Genomic DNA, 14,512 nt, shown 5'->3' with positions numbered 1-14,512 from the left:
AGACACAGCCCCCTGCCATGTGGTGGGAGCTGCTTGGAGCAAAGCTCGGTCCAGATGTGCCCACCACTGGGTGCCCAATGCCTGGAGACCCAGCCCAGCACCCAATGCACAGGATGGGCACCGATGAGATGGGCACAAGGTCCATGAAAGGCCATCAGGAAGGGCTGATCGCTGCGTGCTTAAATCACACTCCTCCTCAAGGCTTCAACATGCTGAAATTGGGACAGTATTGCCATCACCGGAGTCACAACCAAAGACACCTTCCTGCAGGAAGATGCTGAAGATGTTGTTTTACTGGCAGGGTGGTGCACCTCCTTACCCTCGTTTGGGCAACCCAAGAAACTGGAGATTCATCTTGGAAGATGCATCCTTCCTGCCAAGCCCTTACCACAGGATGGAAGGGAGCAGGCAGCTCTCCCCTTGCAGAAGCGCATCAGCAGTGTTTTGGATGAGCAAACTACTGCAGGATCAGGCATTAGGGACAGACGGGTCTCCAGGTGTCATTGGGATGCTCACGTGGAAAACAGGAGACCCCATTCCATGGATTGAGGAAAAATCGTGCACTTCCTTCAGTGACCGCTCAGGGTGAAGTGGGTGGTTTTAACACCCGGGACTGGAAAACGCTGCATGGCTGGCACTGGTGGGCACATAGCTCTGGGGCTTTCCTTGCTCCAGAGGCAGCAGTGGCCATCGGGGCGGAGGGGAGGGTGGCAGGAGGGACACACGCTCTGCTCCTCCCATCTACCTCCCTAAGCGGTTTGGTGACAGGCACAGACAAGGCACGTCGGGAAGGGGACACCCCATGCAGGGGTACAGCGGTGGGTACCGGGATATTTGCCCACAGAAGATGCTCCTCGCCTACTCGTGGCACCGGCAAACTTTGCCAGGGGCCTGACTCGGTGGGAAAAGGGATCTAGGTGTTAAGTGGGCAGCATCACCATGGGAATGAGGGCCAGGATTTGGGTTCGTGGGAGATGCACGTCTGCACACCGGGGATGGCCCGTGGTGGGTGTCACCGCTGCCGGCTGCTCCCCTAGCCCCCCTCTGTCTTCACCTCGCTGGCATCTTGCTTTTCCTGAGCTTCTCGTTTCAGTGTCCAGCTGTACTTGTTGTCTTGGGGGGAAGAAAAAAAAAAAAAGTAATTTACTGCGAAGCACTGGCTGAAAATCATTTTCTGAACCACTGCACAATTTTAATCAGACGACCATACTGTATCCAATCAAGGGAGGATTTGCGAGGGGGGTAGGGGGGCATTTCGCTGTGGCCTTCCCCAGAGGACAGTAAATCCAAGCTCTGCTCAGGAAGACGAGATGTCTCGGGCTTCACAGCCTGCCCAAACCTAATTTGCACTAGAATTACATGGCCATTACTAATGTATACAGTGACTCAAATTGATTACTTTGCTATTAGTAAGAGCAACACGCTTGCCTTGGTGATGGCAGCTTCCGACGGAGGAATACAAAGGGGCAAGAACAAAGCAAAGTTGCTGCTTTGAAAGAGTACGTGGGGATGAGGAGGGCCGTGGGGGTGAGAAGGACCATTGGGGTGAGGAAGGTCATGCTCAGGAGAGAGTCTGGCATGCAAAAGAGCGCAGGAATGGCTGGACCCAATATTTTATGTGCTTAGCACATCTTGCATCAAAAAATATCACCTGGCTTAATCTTCAAGTCCCTGGAGTCTTATCACACATAACGGGAGTGTCTCCGGTTTTAATTCAGGACTCCTAAGGCCATGGGAAATCCCAGACCTCCCTGGGGCTCCCGTTCATGCTTGCAGTCCTGGGGGTGCTGTTCTGTGGGAGCCTCCAAACACACTCCTGCACAGTCTCACCCACTTCTTCACAGCACCTATAGCCTCCACAGGGCAGAGACCCGCACCTTGCAGCACTGGTAAGTTCTGCAGTGAGGACTGCATCCTCCCTCGTTGGCCCAGAAGCCAAAGCTTCTGAGCAATTTAGGGACAGTAGAAACACTTTAGCAGAAGAGTTCACATCCCTCTACTTCCTACACCCCCATGGCAAATGTGTTCCCCCTGGGAGTGGGAACCTGGAGTTCAAATCCCCGGTGCAAACCGGGTGCAGGGGTGTCAGAATATTGGCTTCCAGCATCTCCAATATGTGTCTCTGCTTCTCATATACATGGCTTTGGCAAGAAGGACGTGGCTTGCCTTGGCACCTAATTCCTTCCTGGCAAGGGCTCAGGACAGGCAAGCCCAGAGATGGCGAGGGTGCCGCTCTGCTACTGATGGGACTTATCCTGATGGCAGGAACATCAATTTCTTTCCTGAAATCTCCTACTCGCTACAGCACAAATCTCATATAATGAAAACATAACCCTGGAGCCAAAACTCTCCCACACAGCCACAGACCGATCCTAACTCCACGTGAACATATATTTTGCATTCCCACCCACAAGAATCTCCCCACACATTAAAACACCTGAAGACTGGAGCTGGGACAAGGGAGGATGGGGAAATTCTGCTGCAACCTTTCACTGCTCCTGCACAGCTTCTCCCTGCGCAGCTTTTCCCTGTTACACGTGTTTGACATTACAGGATGCCTGTGACAAAGATAAAAAGGAAAGGTTAAGATGTTGTCACCCAGGCTAAGACACACTAAGCAATCACTCTATTTGTTCTTTAACCCTGGCAGGTATCTGCAGGGCTCCAAAGTCCCCCCAGGCAGGGGGTGGCCCTGGGGAAAGGCAGCCCTGTCAGCAGCACATCTCTTGCTGTGAGGTCCTGAGCTCTAAGTCAGCACTACTGGATCCTCTGATTAGATTTCACTTGACTGAAAAGGACAGTCAGTCTGATATACTAATAATGTAACAATACAGTTAGCAATACTGTAGCAATAGGAATAGCAATACATCTTCAAGACACAGTTAAATCAAGTTAGGTGAACCCCAGCACCTTTTTCTGGAGCTCCAGCTGCTGCACATCACAGCTTGAGGTGAGCTCAGTTAGGTGTAAAACTATGTCCCAGATAAATAAGCAGGATAGTGGTTATATTGTCTCCCCTTCCCCCCTTCACAGGAATGGGAAAGGAGTGGTGTCTCCTTGCAGATGATGAAATTCAGCCTATGGAGGTGCAGATAAGATAAAGACAGGTAAAGGCTGAAGGCTCAGTACCCAGAGCTGGAAGAGACTGAAAAACGAAGTCACATGTGATGAAAGGAAACAGACTGCGTGTATCACAGCTGCAGTGCTTGCAGCAAGCCTTCTTCCGTCTCTTGCCCATCTCCTTTTGGGACCAGCATATGTATACGCATGCACAGGCATAGGGCGATAACCCTACCTGTCCACCTCGCAGAGCGGTATCACAGGGCTGATGTTCTGCAGAAGGTCCTTCAGCTGCCGCTGAAGCAGCTCAGGTTCAACCCAAGGGACCTGCTGATGGCTGAGGGACACGATTTGGCATCCTCCCCTCTAGCACTGCCATCACTCAGGTCAGCTTTCTTGCCTTGCTTTCATCCCTTCTGTTTTAGCTTACCTTGCATATTATGACACTCTGGTAATCAAATCCAAGCTCAAGCCCACTTGTACGGCCAGGCTGTCTAATCCAGCTATGGTTTCATTTCACCACGCTTTGTGTCCCACTGTGGCTCCCCAGGTGCTCGGCCACGGCCACCCCGCTTTTGGAGGCACTGCAAACCGAAGAGCATTGGCTGGGTCACAAACCAGCCATGGGGTGAGGAACATGTATTTTTCTTGATGCATGGGACTAAAAGGAGGCTGGCAGGGAGACGGGCTGGTCTTCCTCCAGATGGAAGGATCCATGCAAAGATGGGACAGGACTTACAGCTGTTGGGCACCAGCAGCTCGGCGGGTGCTCCCATTCCCTCCCCGGCTCCAGCCTGCTCGATGCCGAGCCCTGCCTCATCGGCTGCCGAGAGCTGCTAGGGAAAACTTGCACAGGACTTTATTTGCTGTCTTGTGAAATATTTATTCTTGACACAAACCAAATTTACTTCTGTGATCTGCTAAATACCTCCACACTGTTTCTTAAGCAGAGCTGGAAGCACTTCATTCCAGACCTGTTTTCCACATCTCTCCCCACCCGCTGAACGCACCAGCGGGGAAGCTGGGATGCCAGCCATCGTACCTCTCAAACCAACATGAAAAGCCTCGCGTTCAGCTCCTGGAAGCGAGCATTTTGGGAATATTATGTTGCCACAGCTGTTAATTTTTCACACGGCAGGTGGGAAATGTGCTCTGTTTGAAAGGCAGGGTGGAAAAGGCCAGTTGCTCTAATATTTTACAATACGGGAAAGTGGGGGTTGTTCGTAGCCTGCGCTGAGCATCCATCCTGGAGCATCCACACAGACACTGCAGATATTTTAAGCAAATACTCAAAGCTCTTGTTCAGTCTTTTCCTCCAAGCTATGGTAAAAGCAGACAAGCCATTAATTGCACAGGCAGATGGCTATTAGGAAGCATGTGAGAACTGGCTATACCACCACTGTGTAGGTGGAGCTGATTAGATGGACTTGAATCAAAAAAAAAAAAAAAAAAAAAGAAAGGAACATTTCCTACATTTCCTTTGCTGCATGGTGAGAAAAGCTTTTCCTGTGTGACTGCGGGAGAAGACAATTCAAAAATAACAGCAAAATTGCTCCTCACTTCCCCACTGAGCCAGGTTACTAGCAAGAGCACTTTGGGGTTTATATATAATGCTTCCACAGCTTCACTGCTGGCCAACAAACACACAGGACCACATGGGCACAGGAGGGTTTGGGGTTTTCTTCACACAGGCTGGCACGGGTTAAACACATAAAGAGACCCAGGCATTACAGTACCAGAGGTCCCCACTTCTCTGCAAGCTGCCACCAAATAAATCTCTCCCTGTTCCTCTGCTGTCCCATCTTTAAGCAGCTCTGGTTTACCTACCTGACTGGCCCTACCTGGGACGTGTCTTTGGAGCTCCTTCACCATGGAGACCTCCCACCAAAGGCAGCCAAAGCAAGGCTGCCCTATTTCAGCAACCCATTCCACCCACCAGCACAGATGACAAGGGTGCCTGGCAGGCAGGAGACCTTCTTCAAATCCTCTGGGGCTGACGAGGCTGCTCCTCTCGTGAGGAGCCTGGGGACAGCACAGCCCTAGCTGGCCAGTTTGGTAGGGTTTGTACAAACTGGAAGTTTCCACTAGAAAGATCAGTGGTTTCAAGTCCATGAACTGAATCAGAGCAGGCTGTGAGAAGTGTGTCTGCTTGGACATCTCGCTCAAACAGGTGGTGTACTGGCAGAAGTACCTCTATTTAATGGTTTTCCATGACAGAGGCCTAGCTTGTCTAGCCAATTCCAAAAAAAGGCTCAGGACTGAAAACCCTCAGAGAAGTCCAGTGCCCATCTCCAGCAATCACTACTGGCCAGATAAGCAGCTTTTGCAAATCCTGGGTTTTCTTACCTACTTGCCTCCATTTATTTTACAGGACACCTGAGTGTCTCCCTCAGGGAGATGATTCCAGTGGCAGAAAGGACACTCAAAGGTGGGTGCTGCAGCACTTCTGAAGCCCTTTGATGAAAGAAATCCTCAGATTTCTGGGTGTGTAGCTTCTCCCCTTCCAGTTGTTGCCTGCGGTTATCTAATATGTGTTACTTTTTCAGGACAGGGGCTGTTTCTCCACAGGTTAGTGCAGCACATAGCACAACTAGCTAATGAGATCCATCTTTACTACTACAAGACAAACTGAAAATTGCAAAACGGTGCTCCAAAGTGAACCAACCACACAAAAATAAAAAGCAGAACTTTAAATTCCGCCCCTCAGCCCCCAAACTATGTATACAGATGCAAAACAATAGCATTGCAAGACATCAGTGCAGGCCTAAATCCTCACCTAGAATGAGATTCATGAAGCTGGAGTCAAAATTGTCTTCGGAGCAGATACACAACTTGGGTGGTCAATCTAAAGGCACTTTCAAACATTACTGTCAAAACCTTTATCCAGGAAAAATCATTAGCTTCACACTGCACTGCTGTCAATATAACGCTGAAAACAATTCATTTTAAATGGGTATCTTGGTATCACGAGCAGAAAGAAAGACAGTTATCACGGGCCAGAGACACTTGATTCGTATCCCCCATCATTTTTGGCCACCGAGGCTGACACTGCGGAAACAGTCTGCCCTCAAAAGGCCAAATACCAAAAGCACACCAAGCCGAGCCGGTGGGCTGCAGCCCAGAGCCCTTGAGCACAGCGGCAGCTCTCCCCTCCATTCCCTTCCCATCCACCTCCTATTTCCCATCCCTTTCACCCCGATTCAAGACTAGCAGTAACAATCAAGAGTAGACAGTCAAGGGAATAGCAGAAAATCATTGTATTAGGCTGCGGGCAGCCTAGTCGTCAACTTCCCTCACTATTCGGGTATTTAGCTTTAAAAACAAACATAATAAAACAGTGGAAGAGCGAAGGACAGACTTGTCCATTTCCAGGACTCCTGCTGCTTAGCTGCATCACAGAGGTTTGTATTGTCACTACAGATGCACGCAGGGAAGTGATTAAGTGTGCAACAGGAATGACAGATGGACACGGACATGAGCACAGTTCTCATGAAGGATCTTGAAGCAACTACTGACAGAGGCGGCTCAAACAAGTGTGTAAAGCCTCACCCCCTTGCTGTTCCTTGTCTTATATTTCCTATTGTAAAGAAAGCACATTTTTTTGCTATATGCCAGACTCCACAGTTATTTCGGATGAGGAAACCAGCAGAAAACGAGCAGGTCAACGTACTCTTCGGCACAGACCAGCGCTGGAAGTGGTTTCACCGTTCACCACCTGCTGCCACCCTCCAACGGGAGCTGAGGAACACCAACCACGCTCAAACAGAGCTGAAAATTATGTAGGGAGTCTAGTCTATGCGGTAAGCCATGAGGCATGAAAATTATGGTAATTAGGGCTTGCAGGAATTCAAGGGGGCACGTAAGCCCAAGGAGGTACTGAGTTAGGGAGCAGCTGGTCTCCATAGCAGGCCTCCGCGGGAGAGTCACACTCGGCACTTCTGCTGTTGTAATGGCAAGCTGTCAGCAGAAAGGGAAGACACCTGGAGTTCCTCACGTACAACTGGTGCTGTCTCAACACAGGATTTTTGCTAGACAGGTAAGTGTCTGTAGCACCGAGATCTGTTTCGGCTGTCCATAGGTGTATGAGCACTGCAGGAGATCTGTAACCTCTCAGCTGAAAGGAGCAAGTGGAAAAGGAAGGGGGAAGGCTAAATTAAAAAACATAAATAATTCAAATAATGGGGAAAAGAGAAAGACAATGCAAAGAGCAATGACCAGGTACCTTTTCCAAAGGATGACACCATCACAGTGCCAAAAGGTTGCTTGGACTCCAGTGAAGCACACACAAGACCATCAAGAGGCACATGAAGTATCTGGCACTTCGTTACTCCAGGCAACACACACCGACATCTCCCACGTTCTGCAAAGGGAGAGGTGGCTTGTTGTTTTGCGATTTACTGTTTTTGTTACATTTGGTAGGATTAACAACCAAAATTCTGGGCTAAAATTGAAATGAGCAAACGTCAGGATTTCACCCAATTTCTAATTTCTGTGGGCAGTAAGCTTTTATGATGTACTTAGCTAGTCACATTTCTCTGGTTTTAAATGTCTGGATTTTGTAAATATGTTCTTGGCAAACACAAAAGTGTCATGGGAACCATAACTGCTTTATAAAGTGATCTGCTTTTGGATACTGCAACTGAACTGAGATGAAGGAAACTACACAGTCTTTAGAACATCCAGCCGATGATTCACAACACCCAAATAATGCTCCTGATTCATCCTTTACAAAAACAGCCCAATTCAGCCTGGCACTACATGACCCTTCTCAGAAACTATTAACTCTCACATTAAAACTACTGCAGGTGTTTTTAAGGAACAACTCCAAATTTATATAGATTCTTACCACTAAAAAAAAAACAAACCCGAAGTATTTCCAGTTTTTACTCCTCCTTTCCAGATGAAAAATCTCAGAGGATAAAAGTCACACTAATTTATGTCTGAAATTCAAAATTTATACACAAATATGTCTGAAATTCAAGATGTATACACAAATAAAGTACAAAACTAATGAAAAAAAATAATTTCATTAGATCTCCCAAGCAGATGCAAATCTGAGCAACTTCAGTTGCTGCTGAAACAGAACTGGAAAAGAATTTTTAATCAATCTTCTGCCTTCATGTAGCAGTTTTGTTGCAAAGTTTATAGACCAAAGACTGATGCTGGGAAAAAAGCCAGTGAGTGACTACCACAAACACAAGGAAAGCAGTGCTCACCTCTCAAATCAAACAATAGGCAAGAAAACACATTTATCCAAACTTAGTGGTGAAAGTGAAATATTAAGCTTACATTAATTTATGAAGACTCAGTCTGCACTGGTAGCAACTTGTATAAACTCTGCTTCTACTCTTTTAAAAAAAAAATGCAGAATTATACATGAATGGAAGAAGCCCACTGCAAATGACAACAGCTGACAGCTACTGACATGCTGAAGTATCCAAAGCACACAAGGACAGGAGAGGTAAGAGACAATCATCTGGTTTGGTTAACACAAATAAGTAAAGACTGTAAGGGATTCAGATTATGTCCTACAGGTCTCTAGTAAAAGAGTGTTAAATGAAATATTTCTAAATTAATTTAATTTTAAAAAATCCCAGAAAGTACCATTGCTTCTACAGCATCATACTGAAAGACATTTGCAGGCGGAATCACATTTAAACACACTCCAGTTACACTCCCAAGGTGTCCACTGCCTATTTTTATAATATTCCTAGAAGGGATTCCATACAAACCCCAAGTCTGACGTCTCACTCGGAAAACAGCACAAAGCCTTTTCTGGAGGTGCAGTAATCCATTCATGCCAGAAAGGGGTCATTTTCATTTCCCACATTTAAGTACTGCAGCAAACCATGTGTGTGCATCATGTTACGTGAGAATGAACGTTATTCCAAACCCATCAGCTTCCAAATGTTCCTTTATTGTTTTTGTAATTCAAAAAAGGATAATTCATACAGCCCCTGTCTTTGTGTTTGCCTTTAGCTCCCCTTTCAAAGTACAAAACCCCAAACATCTCCCTGAACAAGGACTCAGCCGGCTTTCCCCTCTCTAGCTGCTGCTTGTTTTTCCTGCAATTCTTCTTCCTTCTTCTTGTGAAGCTTTAGAAGATACTCATCAGGCTCAATTCCTGCCTCCCTTAACTCCGACATGGCTTTCTCCAACCGATGCAATGTACGGGCACTCTGCACTTTTCGAGCAGTGATGTACAATGTAAACTCCTTGAAGCCCATCAGTTTACAGGTATCCACCTCACAGATATTTTTAACATCTGTGGTTTTGTCCACCTGGGGGAAGAAAACTAAACCTGACATTTTTTCCAGATCTTCAATATTTACTTGGAACTCAGTCAGCTGGTGACTGAAGCCTATGGGATCGTTTGGCACCACAAAAGCCCCCAGTACCAAGGGTTCTGTAGACTTTCTGCTCCGTCTGGCAAGGATCACCTTGTAGAGGTGGGATGGCACAGCTACATCATCCTTTCCAATTACCTGTCAAAAGGAAAGTTATGTTACAGATACAGATCTTATCAGTTGAGAGAGAAAAAAAAAAGTGAAACTAAACCTACTACCTCTGAAAAGGAGCCACAGCACGTAACTACACATCAAAATCATGTGCAATGTTATCAGACTAGAAGCTGAGGTGGCAAGCACCTGTACTGGGTATGGCTGAGATGGAGTTAATTTTCCCCACAGCAGTCCTCATAGTGCTGTGCTTTGTATTGGTAGCTAGAAAGGTGCTGATAACACACCAGTATTTTGGCTAATGCTTGCACAGCATCAAGGCTGTCTCTCCAACAGTCCCCCGTCACCAGTAGGCTGGGGGTGGGCAAGATCTTGGGAGGGGACATAGCCAGGACAGCTGACCCAAACTGACCAAAGGGATATTCCACACCATATGACATCTGCTCAGCAATAAAAGCTAAGAGAAAGGAGAAGGGGGGCCATTCGTTATTATGACGTTTGTCTTCTAGAGCAACCGCTATGTGTACTGAAGCCCTACTTCCCAGGAAGTGGCTGGACATCGCCTGCTGATGGGAAGTAGAGAATAAATCTTTTGCTTTCCTTTGCTTCTGTGTGCAGCCTTTGCTTTATTAAACTGCCTTTATCTTGATCCATGAGTTTTTTCCATCTTATTTTCTCCCGTCCTGTCCTGCTGAGAATGACAGAGCAGCTTGGTGGGGTACCTGGCATCCAGCCAAGGTGAACCCACCACAGCACTATTTCACTGCAGCTCCTTATATAGCTGGTCAGGAATGAGCTAGTTATTTGATGACAATCTCTCTCTCAAACAGGAAAAGCAGGGCAAAACCCACTTCACTGCAAGGTTATTTGGCCACTGTTGGTAGAAGACTTTCCCAGAAGGTTCTCTCCCTTTCTCCTATAACACCACTGACTTTCTATTATACTGTTAAGAACAATGATGCAGACAAAAGGTCAAAAGATTAGTTAGTAATTGCCTAAATATTTGTAAAGATCTGCGACAAGAAGCTCTGGCAGAAGAATGAACTCAAATCTCCCAAGCAGATGCAACTTCAGTTACAGCTGAACCTGAACTGGAACCAAATCTGAAAAACACATCTGGAAACAGGGAGTCAGCCAAGACCCCAGTTCCCTAATCCTGGTGCACATCTGTAAGTGTAGCTGACTTGAAGGGATCGTTGAGCTCCTTTCTCATACTGCATCACATTGTTAATACTTGGAAAGCTGTTTTCAGTAACGGTGGCTCTACACTAAGTTCCTGACCTGACAGTTCCAAATCATGTGGTTTTTAATATGCACTTCAAATAAACTCTAACTTACCTGCTGTCAGTTATTTTTTGTATCTCTATTAACCATAACAGGCTGTATTTAAAAGCTACATTACCTAAGTAAGCATTTTTTTGAGGGGACTTGCACATAAAGAAGTACATTCAGTGACTCAGTATCTTGGAAGAGAAGTCTACCCAAACAAAATACACCTATTTCTTCCATAAATTCACTATGATTCAACTTAAGAGCTTGCACATGTTGGGGTTCCTGCTGTGTCACTCAGACCAGGATCCAGGAATTTAACTGAAGCACCAGGAGGGGAGGATCAGGACTCTGAATTCACTGAAATCTGTTAAAAGCTGACACACATATGTATACTGCAGACACCCCACCCTGTGTGAGGAGGAAGTCCAAGGGAATATACCTATTGATGATACATGTAATCTCTCCAGTATTCAAAAAGTGATGCTTATGTGTGCACCGTATTAGGCTTTTTTTTTCTTCAATATTGCTGAACTGAATCTGCCATGCTAACAAAGTGTAACAGGCTCACACATGGAAAATATGAGTTTTGCATAACTCTTCTGTATAACTACCCTTCTAAAATATGTACTTTTATTCTAATGACAACAGAAGAAAAAGATGCAGACGCCCTACAAAAACTACAAAGGCATCTTGTTTTATACATAAAATCCAGTAATTTGGTACTATTTTCAGTATTTGCAATACCTGCAAAGGCAAGGACTGGTTGTTTTGCTTTTGTGACAGCTTTTGTTAGATACAGTTAAAGTACAATTTCAAAGAAAGCAGGTACTTCACTGCCACGACCGATCACATTAATTGAAAGTATTTTACAGACTAATCCAGTATATCAGTTCACACATGCTTCGTCCAATCATATATTCAGTATAACTTAATCACAAAAGAAACACTTCCTACGCATGCTTTATTCTGAGAGTATTCAGCACGTCTGAAAAGAAAATACATTTTTAAAATTAAACTTTGCCTGTGGCTACTGAACCAAGGTTCACATCAGTCTATTGCAACAGTTAACTCATTTCAGTTATGAATTCTTTCAGTGCTTGAAGTGTGTCTTCTACCTCTGTTGCCAGTTTTTTAAGTGATTGGTCTTTAAGTCTTACTGGTTAGACCAAAATCAGAGAAAGTACCTTTAGGAAAAAGGGAAACCTCTAATAAAGGAAGTTTTTTCATGTTTTGTACAATAATGTAGTAGTAATGTTACTACTGACTCTGGCAAACGTGCTCTTAGATTTCTTTACTCTGTTACAGAATATTTTCCTTCCCTTCCCTAAATTAGGCTATTTAACAGCTTTACTGTAGTTTAAACTTTATTTGCTGTGTTGGTTTTTTTTTTTTTTTTTCAAAAATTATCTCGTTTATGCCACCAACCTTCTCCTAAATAAAGCTCTGCCTAGACATCTAACAGTCATTGAAACTAGTAAGCAATAAATGCCTTATGCCAAATCTACTTTCCCTTTCAACGACGACAGATGTCTTGATAGGGAAATTAGAGATCCTGGGTGTCAAAGCACTTCGCATTTAGCATTCAGTGTGGGTGAAACCAGAGTTACAGCCCCTCAGGATCAACTGCATAAATAATCAAAACTGACTGATGCACAGGTAATTTTAAAATATACTAAAAACTACACATTGACGCACTGTTATATCTGGTGGGCTAAAACTGAATTACAAAATGAATGGTGTTGGGAGTTTAACCTATTTGAGATGGATGGCACTTAAACTAGGGAGTACCTGCAACGTATTGGTGGTGAGAGGGAGGGAGCCAAGAAGCATGAAAAGCTCTGAGGGGAGAGGAGGGGGTTCACATTTCCATATTCACCCAAGTGCAGGTAGTGACTGACACTGTTGAAGGCAGAAGGCTGGAGCTCCTTTTCTCCCCTGAAGCAGGGGGCTTGCAGAGCCTGCACTGCAACCCACCTCCTGCACACTCCTAGGATATGGTGGAAGAGAAGGCAGAGGCTGTACACAGCTGCACTGCACCCTGGAGCTGCCGTAGCCTCCTGAGAGAAAGCAGTAGTGAGACTAAACCCTGTTCCCCAGATTGTCACCGGGCCAACAATCTCCTGACCTGCAGCATTCCTGTGCAGTATGGCCTGCACAGCCTTTTCCAGGGCTCTTCACATATATTTTTTTTTTCCACATGTATATGTACTAGGTCCTCCTCAGCTTGGCTACCTCCCCTTCCCAACACCTCCCACACACATACACATGCCAGCATCCTCTGTTGTATAAAAGACTAGAAGAAGGGTGAACACACAGATGGAGCTGCTACAAGTATCTCCAGTCAGGGGGTATATGGCATATGTAAAACAAACAGGTGAACGCATGTTGAGTGAGCTAGCAGAGGGAACAGGGGATTGAGTCTGAGGACTGAGTGAGTGGATAGAAAGGCTGGGGAATGAATAGAGCTGCACATAGAACAGTTAGGTATGAAATGGAAATGCTGAATGCTGGAAGTGGGTGTTAAGGGAAAAGAGACCCTGTGCTTATGTGATATTATGCAAATATATATATTCTATGCAAAATAATGAACATTTATGCACAGTATATGAACCTATGAAGGAGGGAAGGAAAGAGAGGACTAGTTCAAAATGGAGGAAGAGTTGGCCTTTTGAGAAATGTAGTTCTAAATACAACTCAACTCTACACAGGCAATGGCCATACATGTAATTTATGCACCACTTCAGTTCCATGTAAGCTCTCTTTTGAGGATTTAAATAAAATCTAAGTAGTGCACAGGCTTTATACTAGCCCTCTGAATAGCAGTGAACTACTTCTGTAATTACTTCACTGAGTTCTAATACTGTTAAAGTGATTAAAACAAACTTCAGGATGCCAAATGGCCAGAGTCCACAAGTGTTATTTCCTTACTCAAAACAGGGCATAAAAGTTCTATTCCCAGCTCATTCTGCTGGAGGAGAATACAATCAAAGGAGGGTGCCTGATTTCTCTGACAGAGTAAATATGCATGACAAAGAATACATATGGGTTTTTCTGCAGTTTAACACTTATGTGAACCATGCACAGGATGCATCACCAACAATTTATGCAGCCAGTGTGACCCAATGATTTCTGTTAAAAAAGGAAATGCAGTTCTAGAGCACGCCATAATACTTCCATCATTATGCTCTGTAATACACCACGATTTTCTTTTTTATGGGAGTAGATACAGAAGCTGCAGATGAATGTTTCCATAGAGTCGCCCCCCACACACAGCTCAACAGCCAGGGAAAGCAGCATGATTCTGTAGAAGTGAAGTCTGCAACAGAAGCAATAGGTAGGAAAAACAAACTCAACAATTCATTTCCTATTGCCACCTAGAGGATTTTCCTACCTAACTACAGCAGTCTGAATCACTATTCTGATCTGCACCATCCCATTTATCTCAATGCATGCCTAACAGAGGCAGATAGCATATGCTCCTATTGTAACAGAATAGAAAATAGGTTAAGATTATCCATGCACAGATGTTGACTTTGATTTGTGCTAGTCTATCCATAGGCAGCAGATGATCTTTCAGCAATCAATGCCTGAAACAGCTATCTGTCCCAGCTGGAGAAGAGCAGCAGTTTTTAATAGTATCTGTGATTCAAAAAAAAATCTCATGCACTAATACAAGCAAGAAAGTACAGCAACGGCGTGTTGAAAATCACTGCTGTCCCACA

The 14,512-nt window shown here is 45.2% G+C and overlaps 1 protein-coding gene across 5 annotated transcripts in view; it reads right to left on the bottom strand.

The window, feature by feature from the left end:
• Nucleotides 1–2,437: 2,437 nt before the first annotated feature.
• The window catches only part of EXOG (exo/endonuclease G), a 30,480-nt gene continuing 18,405 nt past the window's right edge, over nt 2,438–14,512 (bottom strand). Inside the window, exons 6-11 of one of the 5 annotated variants that reach the window (XR_003922666.2) lie at nt 9,393–9,545; nt 8,350–8,408; nt 7,283–7,420; nt 6,577–7,174; nt 5,837–5,937; nt 2,438–3,078 (exon numbers count right to left, since the gene is read on the bottom strand). Coding sequence is in view for 1 of the 5 variants with exons in the window: in XM_030008896.1 (XP_029864756.1) it covers nt 9,087–9,545 (459 nt within the window). In the remaining 4 variants the exon portion in view is untranslated. Of the gene's footprint in view, nt 7,175–7,282; nt 7,421–8,349; nt 8,409–8,956; nt 9,546–14,512 lie in introns of those variants that run through there. The other 4 variants (XR_003922664.2, XR_003922665.2, XR_003922663.2 and 1 more) reach the window with 4 other exon arrangements.

This window comes from Aquila chrysaetos, chromosome 3 (assembly GCF_900496995.4).
Source record: "Aquila chrysaetos chrysaetos chromosome 3, bAquChr1.4, whole genome shotgun sequence".
NCBI lineage: Eukaryota > Metazoa > Chordata > Aves > Accipitriformes > Accipitridae > Aquila > Aquila chrysaetos.
The sequence above is the reverse complement of the archived record's forward strand: the minus strand, read 5'-3'. Positions and strand labels throughout refer to the sequence as shown.